Source organism: Muntiacus reevesi, chromosome 3, assembly GCF_963930625.1.
Source record: "Muntiacus reevesi chromosome 3, mMunRee1.1, whole genome shotgun sequence".
Lineage (NCBI taxonomy): Eukaryota > Metazoa > Chordata > Mammalia > Artiodactyla > Cervidae > Muntiacus > Muntiacus reevesi.
The window spans coordinates 73,460,764-73,481,211 of NC_089251.1; the positions used below are offsets into that span (position 1 = coordinate 73,460,764).

General features: G+C 54.7%; 1 protein-coding gene across 1 annotated transcript in view; it reads right to left on the bottom strand.

The window, feature by feature from the left end:
• The window catches only part of TTC7A (tetratricopeptide repeat domain 7A), a 119,032-nt gene that overhangs the window by 9,038 nt on the left and 89,546 nt on the right, over positions 1 to 20,448 (bottom strand). The window contains exons 16-19 of the mRNA XM_065929323.1: positions 18,349 to 18,465; positions 14,680 to 14,777; positions 12,492 to 12,626; positions 5,354 to 5,556 (exon numbers count right to left, since the gene is read on the bottom strand). Coding sequence (XP_065785395.1) covers positions 5,354 to 5,556; positions 12,492 to 12,626; positions 14,680 to 14,777; positions 18,349 to 18,465 — 553 coding nt within the window. The remainder of the gene's footprint in view (positions 1 to 5,353; positions 5,557 to 12,491; positions 12,627 to 14,679; positions 14,778 to 18,348; positions 18,466 to 20,448) is intronic.

A 20,448-nucleotide genomic window follows, 5' to 3' on the forward strand; every position in this document is an offset into this window, starting at 1 on the left:
ACGCTGGGAGCCATAGGGAGAGAATGCACACATGCATGCATGCTCAGTTACATCCAACTCTTTGGCCCCGTGGATTGTAGGATCCTCTGTCCATGGGATTACCCTGGAAAGAACACTGGAGTGCGTTGCCATTTCCTTCTCCAGGGGATCTTCCCAGCTCAGGGATTGAACCTGCGGCTCCTGCACGGCAGGTGGATTCTTTACCACTGAGCCCCCTGGGAAAGTAGGGGAATAATTCCTCAGCCGCTCTCTTAGAGGACAATGGATGACAGAAACACTGTCTTCCCCATCCCTTATAGGTGGAATCTAAAAATAAATGATACAAATGAACTTACAAAACAGAAACAGACTCACAGAGTTAGAGAACTAACTTATGATTTATGATTATGGGGGCCTGGGGGAGAGGATTGGGGGAAGGGATAGTTAGGGAGTTACATTTGGATACAAATATATCCACTATATTTATAATGGATAACCAACAAGGGCCTACTGTATAGCACATGGAACTCTGCTCAATGTTCCGTGACAGCCTGGATGGAAGCGGAGTTTGGGGGAGAATGGATGCACGCGTGTGTATGGCTGAGTCCCTTCACTACCACCACCTTGTTAATGACTACATCCCAATACAAAATAAAAGGTTAAAAAGAGATAAACACTGACTTCCTGGCTTTCCAGGGGCATCTGGAGAGAGAACAGGCCAGGTCGTGAGGCCAGGACTGCTCCAGAAATCACATCTCTGGGAATTACATCACGGGAGCCAAAGCTCACACAGAGCTGTTTCCTCCTGCAGTTCTGAGGAGGAAAGGGTTCTGGGAAGATGGGGCAGCAGGAGCTGGAGCTCTGTCTCAAGAAAGAAGCATCACCAAGAACAGGGGCCTGTGAGGAGCATGGCAGCCTGGCAGGAGAGGAGCCAGGAAATCCCACTCCCCAGGAACCTGTCCCTGGTAGAGAGGAGGGTGGGGCGCCACCCACAAACACAGGCGGCAAGGAGGGAGTCCTGGCTGAAGCTTTCAAGCTGCAGCTGGAGTGAGACAGGCTGCACCGAAGCATCCGTTCTTGCGGCTCAGCCACGCGGAGGGTAGGGAGAGTGAGGCGGTGGGCGGCCGGGGCTAGTGACCCTCCTCCTACTAAGGCCAGGTGACCTCAAAGGAGCCCCCTCTTGGAAGGTGCTTAGAGACCTGATGACTCCTCAGTCACTGCTGGGCTCCGTGCCTTCCCTCAGCATCGCTGCTTCCTAGGAAGCCCCCTCTCTCGGCCACGCCTGCGGAGCCCTCTCTGAAAAAGTATCACCTGGAGGCCAAGGCCTCTGCTGCTCTTGGGAAGTACCCAGCTTCCTTTCTCAGGTTTCTTCAGAGGCGGGCAGGTACAGGTCAGGTTGCCCCTTCGTAACTATTGGGTTGGCCAAAACATTCGTTAGTCTGCATCATCTGATGCAAAAACCTGAACGAAGTTTATGGCCAATGCAACACATTCTCTTGCAGGTAAATTAAGTTCTGAGCACTCAGGCCAAGTGAGTGGGGTTTCCGGCTACCTGGAGGGGAGGTAAAGACTGAGCTGGCAGAGACTGTCAGGACCTGCTCCTGGGGTTTCACCAAGTATTTCCATTGGCAGAGAGCATGCCTTTCTCTTCCCACACCTGGTGGACTCCCAAAGCCAGCTGGCCACCCCTGAGCCTGGAGGAGGTAGCAGCCTGTGGCATCAGGGCTTGACGGCACAGATTCCTCTGGGACACTGCTGTGTGCGTGGCAGGGACTCTTCAGGGGCACAACCCTGCCAAAGAGGTCTCTCTTTCTTGCCTGATCTGGGTGGAAAAGCCTGAAATGAGCCCAGAGTGGAGCCAGAACCATGGAAACACCTCCATCACATCTCAGGCTGGGAGGGCAGCAGGACGGGGAGAGCAGAGAACACACTTCTGGGCCAAAAGCTCTTATTCTTGGAAGCCTGGAGCCCAGCTCCTGAAAGCAACAGCCACCCCCTCTGAGAGGCTTTCTCCAGCCTATCTCCAAATCTGCCCCGTGTACACAGCTCCAGAGAGGCCCCAAGGCCGGCCTCCTGGTGATGGACCATCCCGCCTTCAGAACTACAGGGCAGAGCCGCGCATCCCCACAGCACACTGAGTGTATCTCTGCCTTCCTCTCTCTAGAACTCAGAGTGTGGGACTCAGCCACTATGTCAGAGGGCTCACTGAGGGACCCAGAGCTCTTCCAGTCGGGTTATGGATGGCTGTGCTCTCAGGGGAGAGGGCTGTATCTCCTTCCTCTTGCACCGAGCAAGGGCGATGTCCTCAGAGAGCCACAGTGGCATCATAAGGCCAGGATGTCTTCCTCCCTGAGAACCCACCTTGGCAACAACTCCGGTTGCGGGGGAGTACTGGTCCCCCTACCATATTCCTTTTTTCTGGACAATTCTCCAAGGATGCATCAGATTCAGGCTGAGGCAGCTACTGTGTCTCTCTTGTTCTCTACTATTTTTAGATTTGTGAATCCTGGGGATTCGCATCAAATCTAAGGGATTTGTGAATCCTTACATAAGTGCCAAGCTGACTCAGACCAACGGGGAGTGACTCCCACTATGCAGTACCATGGTGAAAAAGATCGCAAGATCCCATCTGTGCTCAGTGGGAAACAGTGCTGTGACCGATTAGTGATGTCTGTCTTGGGTGAGGGACTAGAGAGTGTGGCGTGTGTGCTGTGTTCTGCCTTCTCTGATATTGCACTGCAGACTTTCAGAAGTGCTTTCTCATGTATCAGCTCATTTGATTATAACACCGCTGCTCTAGGAATGATGAAGCTCATTATTCATTTATAAAAGGAGACATTAGGATCGTGGAAGCCAAGTGTGTCTTTTCCTAAATCACTCAGGTGAATTAGGGCCAGAGCTAGGACTAGATCCCAGATGTTCTGAGTCTCAGGACAGTACAAGGAAGACACTGGGATCAGGGAATGCTGGAGACCAATACACCAAAGTGTTCATGTGTGTTTAGGAAAAGAGTACTTAGTAAATCTTCCCCAGGCTTGAAATTTGCTATTCTTTATGCATATGTGTGGGATGCTGGCAGGAACACAGCATGTGGAAAGGGGATAGGCTGCCTACGCTTGAGCCGATGCCCCTCTGGTTGCCTGTAACTTCACAGTGGGCAGTCCTTTCTCAGATTGCATCAAATCAGCAAGGCACCCCAGGAAGAAAAAAGGGGCCATTTCAGAAACATCTGTAGGGAGCCACTCCGGACAGCTACTCAGTTACCATGGAAACCCACCCTTGGAAACTGCCTCAATTTCAGGAAAATAGCTACAAACAATAATAAGCATAAATGAAAAATGGTACACTTGCTTCAAAATTGTACTTGTTACCGGATTTGGCCGGGTTTTTCCAGGGGGGCTGAGACAGTAGGCTCATATCTGCGACCGTAGAGGCAGGCAGCCGTCTGCCTGGCTGCAGGCCTAATGACAGAGCCTGCATCCTCTGGCTCCTTAATCAAGTTTCTGGATGTGACCTTGGGGGAGGCATCTATCAGAGAAGCTAATGTCTGGAGTGCAGGGGGAAGGACAATGTGCTTTGCAAGAAACAAACATTTGCTGAGCAGACTGGAAGGCAACACGGTACCAGGTGCAGGGAACCTGGCCTAGGCTGAGATGCTGCTACGTGGGCCTGAGCTAGGAATCCAGAGATCAGGCTGAGATGGGAATCCCTGTTTTCAAGGACTCTTGGGGTTAGCAAGGAACTTATAAAGATGACCTGGTCCAATTCCTCCTCCATGTGATATTTACATTCTCTGGGCAGCATCCTCACCACATGATTCACGAGTCTGTCCTTGGACTATGCCAAGAGTTAAACCATTTTTCCTGATGCTGAGCTGACAGCTAACTCCTTGCATCTACTCAGGAAAAAAGCAGACCCCTTGTGGCAGTGATAATTCTTCAGCCATCTGGAGCCATTCCCCTGGGGCTGCCGTGTTCTCCATGGGGCAGACATCAGTGACACCCTCACGGCTGTGCTCCTCACAGAGTTCTTAAAGCAGGGCATTTAGGTGAAACCCAGACCCCGAACGTGTTGTAACTATGGGCTCCTAAATTATACTTCAGAAATCACTGTACATGCAGGCCTGTCCACTTTTAGGTCATTACATTTATCCTGATACCTGCTCTTTGAAAGCAAGTAAGGATGGCAAGGAAAGAGTCCTCCCTAGGTTCTACTCAACCACCTGTTGGAGACATTCCCTGGACCAGAGTCCCCACTGCACAGGGCTTTGCCAACAAAGGTCAGTCTGGTCAAGGCTGTGGTTTTTCCAGTAGTCGTGTATGGATGTGAGAGTTGGACTATAAAGAAAGCTGAGCGCCAAAGAGTTGATGCTTTTGAACTGTGGTGTTGGAGAAGACCCTTGAGAGTCCCTTGGACAGCAAGGAGATCCAACCAGTCCATCCTAAAGGAGATCAGTCCTGGGTGTTCATTGGAAGGACTGATGCTGAAGCTGAAACTCCAATACTTTGGCCACCTCATGCGAAGAACTGACTCATTGGAAAAGACCCCGATGCTGGGAAAGATTGAAGGCGGGAGGAGAAGGGGATGACAGAGGATGAGATGGTTGGATGGCATCACTGACTCGATGGACACGAGTTTGAGCAAGCTCTGGGAGTTGATGAAGGACAGGGAGACCTGTTGTGCTGCAGTCCATGGGGTTGCAAAGAGTCAGACACGACTGAGCAACTGAACTGAACTGAGAAGGGGCTGACTTGCCCTTGACCACCCAGGAAAAGAACAGCAAAGCCAGGGCAAAAGAACCAACCTCCTATTCCCAACTGCCAAGCCTTCCCACAGGAGAGTCACTGAACCCCAGACACCCACACCCTGGCCTCCAAGTCCTAAGATTAGGGGCTGTTGGCCCCTCTTAGCACCCCGAGGCCATTCTCCATGTGTGCTTGAGTCGGGCCTGACACAACAGTCCACCCCAAGACACTGCCTTGAATCCCACAAGGAGGCACGGGGCTCCTCTCAAATGGAGGAAGCAGTCCCGTGATCAGGCAGGGCCTGGGGATGAAAAAAAGAAAGCATTTTGGTATCTGTATAGAGTCTGCAGGGCAGGGACTTGATGAGCACCTACAGTGAAAACCCTTGGAACTAGACGGCCTTACAGAAACACACCAAGAGGAAGTCACAAAGAATCAGCCAACCCTCCTGGATTTTTTCATCCACTCAGGCTGGGGATTGAAGGGGAGTGGCCCGCCATATGGCCTCTGCTCTCCCAACAGGGCAAGGAGGAAGCCGTCTCCCGCAGATACCAGGGCACTGCAGGCAGGGGAGGGGTGAGGTGGGAGGGGGCTCTGGGGTCATCTGAGGGGGTGCGGGGCTGACTCACCAGGCTGTGCATGATACGCACGCCGTCGGGGTTCACCGTGAGCGCCTCCTTGTACAGCTGCTTGGCCTCCTCCAACCTGCCCTTCATCTCGGCCAGCCGGCCCCGCATGTAGAGCACGGAATGTGAGGTGGGAAAGAGGCCCGCCGCCTCCTGGATGCAGAAGCCCGCTTCCTTGAGGTGCTGCTGCTCCATGAACAGCTCGGCTGTCAAACCAGAAGGGCAGGTGAGGCGGTGGGAGAAGTCAGAGACGGTGGCCCCCTCCCACATCTGACCGTCAGTCCCCAGAGTTCAGCAGCCGGTCCTGGGTGATGGAACCAGCCCCCTGAGACGCAGCACAGGATGGGCTCACTCTCGGGCATGGCCGTGGCGCCAGCCAATGGTTTCTGAGTGCTCACCCTGTGTCAGGATCATGCCACGTGCTGCACGCAGAACAACTCTGCCAACACTCACAAAACCCTACAGGACCATCACTTCTATTACCCACTTCGGGGAGGAGGAAACGGGCACAGAGAGGCTAAGGAACTCTCCGAAGGCCGCAGGGAGACAGAGTGATGGAGCCAGGGTTCACACTGGGCTGTCTGACTTCAGAGCCTGGCAGTTGGGGCATGAGTGGGGTCCCCTGCAGCTAAGTATTTGCTCGGGTCCTGTTCATCACTTGTTCATCTGTTCACCATGTGTTTGGGGACAGGGTGGGGGGCAGGTGAGGTGGCTCCCCAGGAAGGCCAACTGACTGAAGAGCTAACTCTACCTGCATCATCAGGACGAGGAGAGCCACGTGGCGCTGCCAAAGATGGGACAGGAAGGAAGTCCCGAGGGCGCCTGCGAAGGGGCAGGGCTGGGGCTCACACCGAGAAGCTAGAAAGCCACCAGCATACACTGAGAGCTGACTGTGGAGCTTGGGCCAGGCAAGCGTCTTCTCTTATTTCATCTTCATAGGTCTGGGAGGGAGGCAGGCTCTCTCCCGTGTCCCAGGCTGACAGAGGGAGGACCTCACCCCAGCCCCTTGGTACAAGGTGCAGCTCCCGACCTCCCTCCAGACTCAGGACTTTCCATCACAGAGCGGAGAACGTCTTTCAACCAACTGGCGGGGAAGATCTCCCCACAACCAGTGTGCCTTCTGGCCCCACATCAGCAGAAAACGGGGCAGTTTCTCCAATCCTGGCCCAGCCCACACAAACGCACATTTCAAACCCACGCTGTGCAGGTACACACCCGCCGCAGGTGCTGTCAGAAACACATGCCCTAGAGTTGCCTGCAGCCCACTCAGCCCGCCGCCTGTGGCAGCTTGGGCTTGGGTGCCCCCCTCGGGGGCTGGCGCCCCACACTGATGGGAGGGAGCACAGAAGGGCAAGCAGAGCCTGGCTGGTGACTCTGCCAAGAGCCATTCCCAGCAACGGCCGAGAGCTGAGGTCACACTGGTTCAGATCAGGTCTGGGGGTGCTACCAGAAAGGAAGTTACCAGAAAGAGGTGGAAAACCCAGGCCCAGGCAGCCCTCCTTCTTTTCCTAACAAGAAGCAGGAGGAGGCCTAATAACGGCCTTGACTGTGCACACAGCACAGGGGGCACCCAGCGTGAATGCAGCCTAAGATCCGCTGGATAATCAAAGCAGCTTGAACACTGCAGAAGGCTTTCTGAGCTGGGTGCTCTTTTCCTTTCCTGGAGATGAGAGTGTGGGAGAATCAGAGAATTAACTCAGAGGAGCCAGGCTCGCATGATAAGGTGGGAGAGAACAGCACTGGCTCTTGTCCTCAGAGATGGCCTGAACTGGAGCCACCTCCTGGGCTATCCACTGGCTGCCTTCATACCTGCGTCCAGCATCTGGCTGCTGGGGACCAACCATGTGCCTGGCCCTCCCACGAGAAGGAGAAAGAGAGGAGGTGGGGGAAGGGGAGCAGCTGAGCCACCAAATCACTGGAGTGACCAGGGCCATGGAGTGACAAGTGCCAGGGCTGAGTGTTTGGGACACTCAGATGGGGTCAGGCCAGCTGGGCTGGTTTGATCAGGGGAGTCTTCCTGGGGGAGGTGGCATCTGAGCTGGGGCCTGAAGGCACAGGGGCACTTGGCCTGGCAGAGAGAAGAAGGGAGGCCGTGCTTGGCTGGGTCTGGAGGGCTGGGCAGGTCTTTCCAGGGCCACGGGGGAAAAGGGAGGGAGGAAGTGTGAGTGGTGGGGGTGAGGAGGCCTGTCCCGCACCAGCCCCTGGGCTGCTTCGTTCACCACCAGGAGCTGAGCTCAGAGGCGAGCTGGGCTCTCTCCTCCCCTGGACCTTGTCCCAGCAGGCCCTCCTCGGGCCTGGCCCACCTGCCCACCTGGTCCTGGCCCAGCTCATTAAGCTGTTTACAACTTGCTGCTCTGACTCCTAAGCCTCGTCTCTGGAGGCTGGCCCCCCTTCCCTCCCTTGGGATCGCCTCACAGTGCCTGCACATCAACACATTTCAATTACGAGGATCCCCAGCACCCTCCTTCCTCGGGACCCTGGGCTTTATCCTAGTCACACAACAGAGGACAAGCCCTGAAAAATAGGTAGGGCTGCGCTGCTCTGATGGACTTCATCACCAGCCAGGCAGGAAACCACATAACACAGAACAGAGCCAGAGGTGAGGGCTCTTGGCCGCCTTACAGACGACCCCTGGCGGGCCCACTGCCAGGGTGGGTTCCCGGACCTGCACACAGACCCACAGGTCAGAGGGCTGCAAATGTACCCCTTTCTTCTAGCCTCAGCCTCCCCGGGCAGTTGTTTTACCAAACATGGTGCTCCCCAGACAGCCAGCCTCAGGCTGCAGCAGAAGCCCTATGGCACGGTGCCCGCCCACTGCCCAATCCTCTACCTCCCAGCCCTGGTCACCAGGGCCCCAAGGTGTCCACAGCCAGCCCAGTCTCCCCTGGCCAGGGCTGGAAAAGCACCCGCCATCATTGGATTTTCCATGGATTCTCATAGTCGAGGTCATCCCTCCAGCAAATGGGCCTCGCAGCCCCCTCAGAGTCAGAGGTTCCTCTCTGATCCCCTCGGTCCTTCCTCTGTCCCCCTCCCTCCCTCTCCTGGTCTCCACTTCTCTTGGCTTCCTCTCTTCCCACCCTGGCCCTGACCTCCTCTCCTGTCTGTGTGTTTCGACTTTTCTTCTTCTTCCCTCCATCTCTTTCCACCCGCCCCCCCCACCTCTGTGCTTTTCTCTCAGCAGGCTCCAAATGGAAAACATCTGTTCCCTGGAGCTTTGCAACAGTCCCTTTTATTATTTTTTTCTGAGGCATCCTGATCTAACCCTGCACCCAGAGCTGGCTCCAGTTCTCTGGGTCGTTCCTGCCAGTTCAGAGCCCTCTCTGCTGGGAGGAGGGCTTTCCTCGGCTGGTCCCGAGGAGCAGGGTGAAAGAGGGCCCAGGGCCAGGCCTGGGGCCTTGGAGGCACCTCCCCAGGTGAGATGGCTTCCTAGAGGCCCCCCCTGCACCCCATAAACCCCAGAAAGGAAGGGGGGCTACCCAGGCTAAAAGGGCAGAGGCCTTCCAGGGAGATAACGTTAGACCCTAAAAAGAATCCACCTTGCGCTCCAGTGGTGGGGGGAGGTGTCTCCAAAAGTTATCCCTTAAAGGAAATAAGCACTCCCCTATATGGGTGCCCAGAATAAAGGAGAAGGAAGGGTCGGGGAGGGCGGGGGAGGAGTGAGAGAAGACCAGCTCAAGGGAGGATGGCCATGAGAGTAACAGAGAATACAAAGGTCTGAAGGGATGTTTCGGGGTTAGCCTGGGACCCAGGGGTGTGTGACGCACTGACTCAGGCCACATGGCGTCAAGGCCCTGTGGGCCTGGGCGCCCGACTTCCTGTCCTGGGAGCTCGCCTCACGAACTCAGGAGGAGGGGTTGACTGACAAGAGAGGAGGGAAGAAGGACAAGCAGGAGCACAGGAGGAGAGGACGTGGGAAGGGGGCATATAAGGCCAGAGGGAGAAGGGCAGGGAGCTGGGAGAGAAGGGAGAGTGGAGGGAGATAAGGGAAGAAATGAGGAGGAAACAGGGAAACATCAGAGTCAACAGAGCCTGTTGGACCAAGGGTCAGATGCAGCTTCTGTCTCATCTATAAACACTGCCCTACTGCCCCACCCCAGGTCCCCGGTCTGCCTGGCCAACAGCAGGGGCAGCATCCACTTCCGAGGCCATCTAAAGAGCCAGGGCACCAGCGCCAAGATGGTGTGGATCTGCCATCTGGAAGCTGAGACTCAGGCCAATTTTCCCCCGATGCAGGGAATGCCCACAGCTGCCTGTGAGCCCTGGGACCCTCAGAGCAAGGGGACTCTTCCTGCACCCACACCCCTCTCTAGCTCTTAGCTCCCAGAGACACGAGCTGCAGTGAGAGGAAGGTGGGTCTTCCTGCCCTTCGGGAAGGCACCTCCCGACACTCAGGATCCTGGAGCATCTATGGGGCCGGGTGATTCTCCCCTTTTCACACAAATCCACTGCCAAAGAGGAGACATTTTTAAAACTCATTGAGAGAAGCAACATTTTTGAAACTCCTCTCAGGCAGAAACCCTCCGTGAAGTTTCTCATTTCAGACTGGAATGGGAAGGAGTCTTGAAGAGGGTGGGGAGTGGGGAGCGGTGGGGCAGGAGAACAGTTGGGAGACGAGGGATACATTTCCCAACCTAAGTGCGGGTTAATGATGGAACTTACTGCCAAGACAGACTGGGATGCAATTAATCTTGAACCAAACTGGGGGATTAGCTCATTCCAAAATGATAAAGGCGGGTAGTTTTCTCTTCCTGGAAATCTGGTGCAGCTGGAGGAATCATTAGGCTGGGTGGGTGGGGGTGGTCATGGGCGTTGCTGATGATGATACTTGTAGCTTGGGTCACGTGGGGCTGAGGAGGCTTAGGGTGATCTGCTCCTGGCAGTCCTTCATCCAAGGGGTGCTCAGCACATGCTTGCTGGTGATGATGATGGCCAAGGGAGGGGAAGGGGCTCATACAGTGAGGATTCTCCAGAATCCTCCCACACTCAGAATGAAAGACCTAGGATACCTTCTTGCTTCCCTTTTTGCCTGTGGCAGCTACCTACCAGTCTATCCTCCTTTCTTCTATAATGAGAGATCCCCTGATTTTTAATGGGGCAAATGTATACCCAGAATAATGGCACCTCCCTGAGTCCTTTGCAGGTGGATAGTCATGTGACTAAGTTCTGGCCAATGGATCCTGAGGGGAAGTGATGTATGCAAATTCTAGGACATGTCCTTCTAGGGACAGGGTGTCCTCTTCCCCCACCCTTCCTAGTTATGCCTTGGCATGTGAATGTGGTGGAGAGCCACCTTGGGTCACAAGGACAAGAGTGACACTGCAGGAAGAGCAAACCCAACAAAATGGAAGGAACCTGGGTCCCTGGACCAGGAGAGCAGAGCTGTCATCCTAGTCAAGGCTGCCATCTCTGAACTGTTACAGAAGGAAAGAGAAGTGTCTACCTTATAGAAGCCACCGCCATTCTGCATGGTCACACACCCCAAGCTTGTCTCCTAACGCCACACAGCCCAACCCTCACCGTGCACCACAGTTCAAGCATTCAGATTTTGTTCGCAGAGTTCTCCATGGGCCAAACGTCTAGGATAATGTCCAGAGAAGAAAGGCTAATATGCAAATTATTGAAGGATGTTGCTTATACCAAAATTCCCAAGTCTAATTACAGGCTTCAGGAAGCCCTTTAACCTTACTTGGAGTTACCAGAACATACTACCTCCCTAGCAGAAAGCAGCATTTCTCACAGATGCAAGCAGCCTTATAAAATGCAGATATGGTTGTTACCTGCTAAGATGAGTCAACAAGACAGACCATTAACACAAAAGGCCTTGGGAGTTCCAAAGCAGGTAGCATGCACCTCCCAAATCCGACCACTCATCAGTACACTGCCAATATATTCCTTGAAGCTGGTGAAACCCCGGGGGAGGGTGCAGCTTTCTACCCCAGGCCCCTGTGGGGGTGGGACCCCAGTATGCCCACCAGGAGCTGTTACAGCTCCACGTCTGAGAAGATGACAGGGCATCTTTGCCTCAGAGGAAGCCTAGCTCGTTATCCCTCTGGATTTTTCAAATTTCTTCTTCCTACTCCAGGTGCAACAAGCGACACTGGAACATAGCCCCCACATTCCTAGCATCCCAAGGGAGCCCAATATGCTAACTGGGGCAATATCTGCATTATTAACATGCTTCCCGGTCTAGTCTTTTTATGAATCCTTATCCAATTTTTTTCCCCCAGATTTAGATCCTGTGGAGGGGAGAGTGGGGGCATCCTGCATACTAATGTGTCCATATGTGGAAGCTACCAGTGGGGAACTGTAGATCCTCAATCAACAAGCACATTCTAACTCTGACTTGCAGAATCTGCAGGTCCCAGGAAGGGAGTATCTCCTTTGTCTCTTCTCTCTCTCTCCTCGGGGTTATAGACACTGCCCGGGGGCGGGGCAGGTGGGAGGCTGGGTGGGGAGGGGTGACAGGAGGGTAATGAGTACCAGGTGAGGAGCTTCATGCATGGCTCAAGGGGTCATGTTGGCCTGGTGCATTTTTAGGATTCCACTCACCCTAGCACCTTCCTTTTACTTTGGCTGCTGCTGCTACCATTTTATCTCATTCAGGCACATCCCCTGTCTTGGTTCTCTCTTGTTTCATTCTAATCCCCCTCTCACACCCACTCCAGATTTCTTGCCTGGAGAATCCTATGGACAGAGGAGCCTGACGGGTTACAGTCCATAGGGTCGCAAATTAAACTTTGCTGAGCACCTGCTATAGATGTGCTAACTGCTCGACACACACTAGCTCTCATATCAGATCAGGACAGTAAATGGGCTGTGGGACTCTGAACCTCCTGCCTCCCCAACACTAACAGACCGTCCAACTCCAGGGTGACAGTGGTGCCTACTAGCTATCAAGAGAGATCATTACTTGAATGGCGATCCTTGAGTTCCTAGCCCTCTGCTTTCAATGAATTCAACCCCCAGCTTTCTTGGGGCCAGCACACCTCACTTCTGCTCTAGCTCTCCCAAGAGTTCTCGGGGGTTTGAGTCCTAACTGGTTCTCTTCAAGACACAGCTTTCCCACCTGGGCTGCCAGGGCAGACCCGCAGGAGCCAGAGGGGGCCCGGGTGGCCTATAGGTAGGGGGTGGGAGCACTTACCAGCCTGGAGCCAGATCTGTTCCAGCGTGGTCCACAGCTGCATGGGGCCCTGCTTCAGGACCGAGCTGGGCACAGTCAGCTCCGACATGGCCTCCTCCAGCCGGGAGGCAGCAATGGATGATGCCCGCCGAGAGCCTGTAGAGCAAGATGGGAAAGGCTGAGCTGCAGGCCTGGTGACGGTGGCTGCATAGCCCTGCAGGAGCGGCAGGGCACGCCGGGTCACAGCAGGGTGGCCAGGCCCTGTAGCTGCAAAACAGTGCACAGACCCACTAGGAGGGGCCCATCTAATACCCTCACCCATGCCAAGAGAGGGGGTGGGTTTCTGAGGGGCAATGAGGCAGTAAGCCCACTTCAATCCCTAAGGAAGAACACCGTGAACGTCGGCAATGGTGGGCATTCTACCACTGCCCAGGGTCCTGAAGACAGAAATGGTCTCAATGTCCACCAGTGGGGACTGATTAAACATAAGTGAGACTATAATCATATTGGACAACGCAGTCATTAAAATAACAATGCGTAACAATGGGTACTGATGCAGAAAGATGGTGATATTATGCAGTTTGGTAAAAAAGCAGCAGACTGCAAAAGAGTAGGATCACAGTTTTACATGAAACGAAATACAGGAATGTCTCTGAAAGTCTGAAAGGCCACTTATTAAGGTTTGAGTGGTAAAATGATGGATGACTTTTCCTTTCTCCCTTTTATATTTTTACTTTCTATTTTCACAAGTGCCTATCATTTCTTTATAGAAAAGTACCTTAGAGGAGGGCATAGCAATCCACTCCACTATTCTTGCCTGGAGAATCCCAGGGACAGAGGAGCTTGATGGAATACAGTCCATAGGGTCACAGAGTCGGACACAATTGAAGCGACTTAGCACGCACACATGGTGGAATGATGGGTGAATTTTCTTTTCTCCCTTTTGTATTTTCACAAGTGCCTATTATTTCTTTATAGAAAAGTCCCATTGGAGGTTGGGCTGTGAAGGATTCTTGGGTAGCAGCTTGGGCCAGACCGTGTGACCTCTGGAGAACTTCTCCCCATGGCAGTCCTGAGTAACATGGGTCCCTGTTCAAGATATACAAGCTGTTGACATTTACGTTTATGTGCAGGTGGAATGCAAGCACTTTATTTTCCTCTCTCTCTCAGAGGCAGTAAAGGCTCCAATAAACTCAGAAGACCTTGGGGCAAACCACAGATGACTTCAGTTTATAAGGCGAGTGTTCATAGAGTCCTAATAACTTTGCCCAGAGTTCTTCCCTCTCTAATTGCAAAGGCGCTACGCTCCCCAGCACCGTTGCCTCCTTGGAGTCAGCAGCTCTACGTCCAGCCCATCGCTCCTCAGCTCAAGTCAGGTGCTAGGTGTGGCTTCAGGAATCAGCTTCATCTCTTGACAACAAAGGCGCAAGTTGGTTCACGGCCACAGAAGTGGAAAAGATGAGCAATGACACCAAATACAACTCCCTCACACTTTCATTCCCGTGACTAACTTTGCTTGTGTTTTGGAGGAAGGTATTCGCTTTAATCAGGTCCTGGGTTAAAACATGTAAGCTTGCAGATCCTAAACTGGTTTGAATTTCACAAGCCATGAATGTCAGGATGAATTTTTCCAGGAAACCACGGTCAGATTTAGGCTGAAATAGAAGCTCAGCCCTTCCTTTCTACTTGACTTGATCTGTTGAGGACATTATCGTGGCAGACCTTGGCCTTGAGCTGTTTTTTAAAAAAATTCATTTATTTGGCCGTGCAGAATCTTTGTTATGGGAACTCTTAGTTGCAGCATGTGGGATCTAGTTTCCTGACCAGGGATTGAACCCAGGCCCCCTGCATGGGGAGCGTGGAGCTTAGCCACTGGACCACCAGGGAAGTCCCCTTGGCCCTGAGCTTCAGCCTAAGGGGAGATGGTCTCTGTGCTCCACAGCTATCTCTCCACCCCAGTCTTCCCTACTCCCACACAGAGGATGGGGTCCTTCTCTTGCCTATGCCATCTGCCTACTCCCTGCCCCAGGCCCAGCAGCTATCCTGCCACTCTGGGCCCTAAAGAGGCCCGAGGGCAGTTCCTTAGCACAGGACCTTGGGCAGCAGCCAGCCAGAGGCAGGATGGATTCCACCAGGCTGGGCAGATGCTCACGCTGGGACAGGGAGCCGCGGGCTCATGTAGATAGCTGCCCACGGGGCACATTCTTACCAGAGTCTGCATCATGGGCATCGGGCAGAGTCAAGTGCATGCCACTCTGTTTCTTCAGCGTGAGGCCCTCGCCGAGGCTGCCATCCTTTTCCAGGCCCCTGGAAGGCAAGGTAGGGCCAGGCCCCAGTGAGGTGGAGGGCTGGCAAGGAGAATGAGGGGAGCCTTATGCCAGGTAGGCTCTGGGGCTGAGTTCAGACCTGAGAACAGAGCTAAAGATCACTGGGAAGGATGGAGAAGAGCATCAGGCCAGATCACAGCTCAGGCTCAGGATTCTAGAATCTGGTTCATCCCAGAGCTGACCTGACATGATAGTTCTCCTTACTGGCTCCTGCCCACTCCCTCCTTACTCCTGATCGCCTCCTGCCCGCTCCCTTCCTCGTCCACCCCACACAGGTTGTGCACCTGCAAGGCCATCAGCCTCCTCACTAGTCCCTACCGTGACCACATTTTGTTTCCAGAGCTACATGCTTACTCATGCTGTTGCCACCAAGGATGTTCCTGCTGTTCTCGAGATCCACCCCCCCCCACCCCCTTTAGAACCCTGTCCAAGGTCCCCGCCTCCCTCTAGAGGCTTCGAGCAGCTCATCTGCTCTTCGGCTACTTTCCCTCCCTGCTCTCTGTCACGGGTGGATCCCAGTGCACGTGTGTGCGTGCGCACATGCACATGCACACACACACACGCTGAAGATCAGAAACCCAGTGCATGCACATGTGCGTCTGCACACACACACACACACACACACACACACACACACACGCACACACACACGCTGAGGACCAGAAACCCTCCCATTCATCTAATCCCTCTTCTACCTTTTGTGTCTTGTCGGTGTCCAGCAGAGAGCCAGGTACAGAGCAGGCGCTGTAAACTGGCTCCCATGGAAAGCCTGTTCTTTTGTGGACCAGCTCTCCCTGCAGGCACAGAAGGCCCAGAAGCCACTCCCTGCCTCAGGGTCCCTTACCCTGGACTGCCAGAGTGGCCCTGGAGGAGCCGGAGGGGGCCCTTCGGTGGCAGATAAGCAGTCTGGCCATCTTATCACAGCTCCCCCAATTCCCCAGGTCCTTGCAGCTCCCACACAGCTAGGGAGGCTCCTCTTTTTAAAAGAGTGGGGTGTGGGGGAGCTGCCAGCTCGGAAAGGTTATGCCCATCTTCGGGCGCACACAGCCCCCGACAGCACCCTACCAAGGAGTGCTGTGGCCTTAACCTGCTGACTGCGGAGTCTCAGAGGACTGAGGCCGAAAGGGCAGGAGAGGAGGAAGCGGGCCCAGAGGCCTCCTCCCTTCAGAGTGGACCCACAAAGAACAGCAGGGCATCCTTCCGTCTTAATGCCGGTTCACACGGAGCTCGGGCCTCTGGGTGCCCAGCCATCTCTGTGGGCGTTAGAGGAAACTATCCACAGAAACACAGTGGGAAAGGCCTGGCTCCCACCCTTCATGCCCACCTCTCATTCTCGGGAGGCACACGAGTGTGAAAGAGCCAGAGACCCTGGGGGAAAGCTGGGGGCTGCCCCTCCTTAGCTGTGTGACCCTTGGCAAAGCTACTTAACCTTTCTAGATCTTACTTCTCTTTTCTTGAAATGTTATTGTGTGCAGTTAACGAGCATGAGAATGTCAACATCACAAGGCTGTTGTGAGGATGAAATGAGGATGTGGACTGGGGCCCCTCCCACGCCGGCCTAGAGTAAACGCACAGACACAGCTGCTGCTCCCAAGGGGGCTCTTCTAGGGGCTTCAGAAACGGCTCAGCTTAGGGACCTCTTGCCACCTGGTCCTAGGCCCCTACCCTGAAGAACCTGACAGCCGGACAAGAAGAGACAGTCTACGCTAAGCATTTAACAAAGACCCGGATGCAGAGTGCTGCACTGGGGCCCCGAGACCAGGCACAGGGGGCTCCCCGAGGGGCCACGTGGGCTGGTCCAGGCAGAGCAGAGCAGGGGAAGACGGCCAAGGCTCAGAGTGGGAGGCGGGGCTGGCAGGGCAGGTGGCCCGGACCTTCAGGCTGTGGATTCTGGCCTTGATCCTGGACTCCCCAGCCCAGATGTGACAAGTTTTTGCTCGGTGGCTTCAGGTTCAGAAAGAACACTCCCTATCCTTGGGAAAGTCAGGAGGGGATTGGATTTGACTCTCTGCTCCCAACAGTTTGCCTCCAACTAGCTGGCCAGGCTGAGCCCTGCTCTACCCTGAGTGGGTGGGGGTTGGGGGGGGCGTCCTTCAGAGGTGAGGGTGAAGGTGGTGGCTTGAAAAGACCCCAAGGCAAACCTGACCACCCCACCATCGAGAGCTCCTGACAGCTCTACGGCTCTGTTGTTCCTGGAGGGGAGCCACAGGCTAAGCCCTACACGTGGAGACAAGGCTGCAGCTCAGAGGGGCCCCGCCATGATCGCCTGGATGAGCAGGCAGCCAGCCATCCGGCTGAGAGGCGTGCTCTGCCAGCTCTGGGGCAGCTCTTCTCTGCAAGTGGAGCCAGGCCATGCACCTGCCTGCCTGTCACAGCTGGTGAGTGGCAGGGTGAGGGGCATCCAAAGGCGGGCCCCCCACACACCAGAGTCCGGCCCTCACTTCACAGCATCCAGTTGCCAGGTGGTTCCCCAGTTCCTTTCTGAAAAGTCCCTCACTCCAGAGCTGCCTGCTGGCAGCTTCCACCCACTGCCCTGCTCTGCCCTGGAATCTCCCAGGCCCAAAGCCTGCAAAGAGAGGGCTGACCCTACCCTGCCCAAGGATTTTTTATTCGATCAGATTATCCTTGGGCCTCCTCTGTAAATTCCAACTTTAGAGACATTGCTTTGGGGATTCTAAGAGGTTGCTAGGCTCCCAGAGTCCCAGTGAAAGTGCCCACCGTGGGGTCCCCTGAGGCAGTGGGGAGATGACACAGCCAGACAAAGGGAGTGGAGCAGAAATGAAGCCCATTTCTGCTTTGGGCTGTGCAAGCTGAGCCCAGGTGTCTTGGCAGGTGTCAGCAAAGACGTTCTGCAGATTCAGCCTGGACAAGAGTGCCCTGCTCTGGTCAAGGAGAATCTCAGAGCTGGGGGCTGGAGCAGGAGATGGGATGTGTGGAGATGGTAGGTGAGTGGGGGGCCCTTCAGGAACTCAGCTTCCTCCTCCTCCTCTCCCAGCTTACAGATGGAACCAGGAAACAGGTGACAAGCTCCACAGGCTGGAGACTCAGGTTTAAGCCCAATCACTACCACTCATAGGAGAGTGGCTCTGATACGTTACATAAGGTCTCAGGTTAAGAACCCCGGGGGTGAGGATAAACTATGACAGTGGACCAGCCCTCCCTGCAGGCACAGAAGGCCCAGAAGCCGCTCCCTGCCTCAGGGTCCCTTACCCTGGACTGCCAGAGTGGCCCTGGAGGAGCCGGAGGGGGCCCTTCAGTGGCAGTGGATAAGATAAAACCAGCTGATGGGGGAGGTGCTTAATAATGACTTCTCTTCCTTCTTACCCCCCTGAACTTTAGTTTCCTAAAGAGCTTTTTTCTGTCCTTCACTGGACTGTCAAAAGATTAAAATTAGGGCAGGCTGTAAAAGGCCCCAGGAGCAGTAGGTCCCATGCCCTCATACAGACATCCTCACCACCTCTCACCCACGAGGCATCATGGCCACTCAGCTGTGGACTGTTGCCCTGGCAACCACCACCTCCCAACTCCATCTGGAGGGACCCACCACTCACCCCAGCTGGGAGAAGCTGTACAGGGTCTGCCACAGTCGCAGCATCTGTCTGCAGGTCACCAGGGCTTCCTCTGGGCCTTTCAGGACCTGCTCCAGCTTCACCTTGGTGAACATCAGGCTGTGGGAGGGAGAACAGCAGTGAGAACACCTGAGGGGCCCCCTTCCCCTGGCTTTCCTCCCGGGGTAGAACCCCAAGGGATTCTGCCCCACCAGAGCAGCCCCCATCAGCCCACCTCCCCAGCACTCAGGAGGCAGAGTGCCCACAAGTACGGCGGCCGCAGCCGTATCCCCGGATCACGTGCTCTCTCTCTGCCTCGTTTCCCCCATCCTCTCTGCCGAAGCACAGAGTGCTCCTCTGCATTCGTCAGCATCCCTGTGGCTCTTGCTTATCCCGATCGTGTACCATCCCGCCCACCTCTCAAGCACTGTCTGCCGTGGTAGCGGTCTCCCCCCACACCCTCAGCTCTGCAGCATCCTCCTCACCGAACACATGGCTATCTTTTTACTTACATGCTCTCCAGGCCTTATATCAGAGACAGACCCAGAAGGAAACTGACTCAAGGAAACAGGCTAAGAAAGGAACGGGTGAAAAGGTCACCAAAGGGCAGGGTTCTGCTTTCCCTCCTCACCAGCATGCGACAGGTGCTTGAATGCAAACTGTATCCTGACCCTGAACACCCGAGGATGATCAGGTTTTCCTTTATCTCTACTGAATAGTTGAAAATTGCCAGTTCTCCTCATATATTCAATAGGATGAAAGTGACATGAAGTCTTATTCAGTCACTGTTTAGGAACAACAGAATCTCTTTCAACACCCCCGAACCTGAAGTCCTCTAGGGTAAGAACAGTGGAACAGTGGGGATGTGGCCCTGAGAGAGGCAGGGAAGAGAGGGTCCCACCAGAAGGCAGGTTCATAGCAGGGGTGGACGGACAGCTGCCCCGCTCTGCCCAAGACAACAGTAGATACCATCAGAGCACTGGCTCAGCATGACCAGGGTGATGCCACGTGCCGGCCCGTTAGTTGTCGGGGAGTCCAGGGTCCTGATGAGGGCCAAGGCAGTGGCTATTTACCAACATGCATGGAAATACTGCAGTCTTTTCCCCACGGGTACTGCCAGCCACACTGACGCACACCAGCTGCCTGGCAGCCTGTGGAGAACTTGGCTGAGCCACTGAGGCCCAAACAAGGCTGTGACTCCTGGTTCTCCTCGGGTGGTGAGCGCTGAGCCTCCTTCATTTAAGACACTGCTTCTGGGCAAATCCATGGTCTCAGTGCCCTGGTGGGAGCTGCTGGGGACACTGGTCCTGCCATCCCCAGCCCCTTTTTCCAGATTCTTGAAAGGTCCAACACTCCACAAGTATTAGGAGCCTCTGCTTTAGGAACATGCAGACACAATTTCTGCCTTCCAGGTGACAATTAGTGCTAAAAATGACAAACTGCTCACAGAATCCAGGGCTGGGGTTTTGGATCAGACTCAGAATAAGGAAAAGCACGGATGAAGGGGGTCTTGCTGGGGCTGGTGTTTGATGAAAAGGAACATGGGGTGAGACGTGGCTGAGAGTTGGGGGAAGGAGGAGAACTGTGGTGGGCTATGGTTAGAACAGGTGTTGGTGCAAGCGCAAGCTCTCCAGGGAGCAGGGACACCCAGAACAGCAGAATCCCCTAGGCAGGGTGACTGGGAGCTGGTTCCCTGGACAGTCCTTTGGGCAGACCAGTCCTGCAGCATTCCCCTGCTCCCAGATCTCCCCAGACCAGCCTTCTCTGCAGCATGCCCCTCTCCACCAGGGCCCGGCCCCTTCCTGCTCACTGGCTGTGTCCCTGAGAGCCGGCAAGGGTCCGTGGGGTGGATCCAACCACACCACGTGCCCGGAACAGAAGTGGCCGAAAGCTGAGCTGGTGTTACAGTGACTTCTACCAACACAGGCTCTTCTCCTCACGGCTGCTCACATTCCATTAGCATGAACGACCCAGAGTGGAATTTCTCAACCCAACCACATCCTTACTGGGCTGGGGCAAGCACTCTGACAGCCCTCCTCAGGCCGGATCCCTCAGTCCCAGATCCCTGGAGGCCCAGGTTAGCTCCCGAGACTTCCCTGGTCT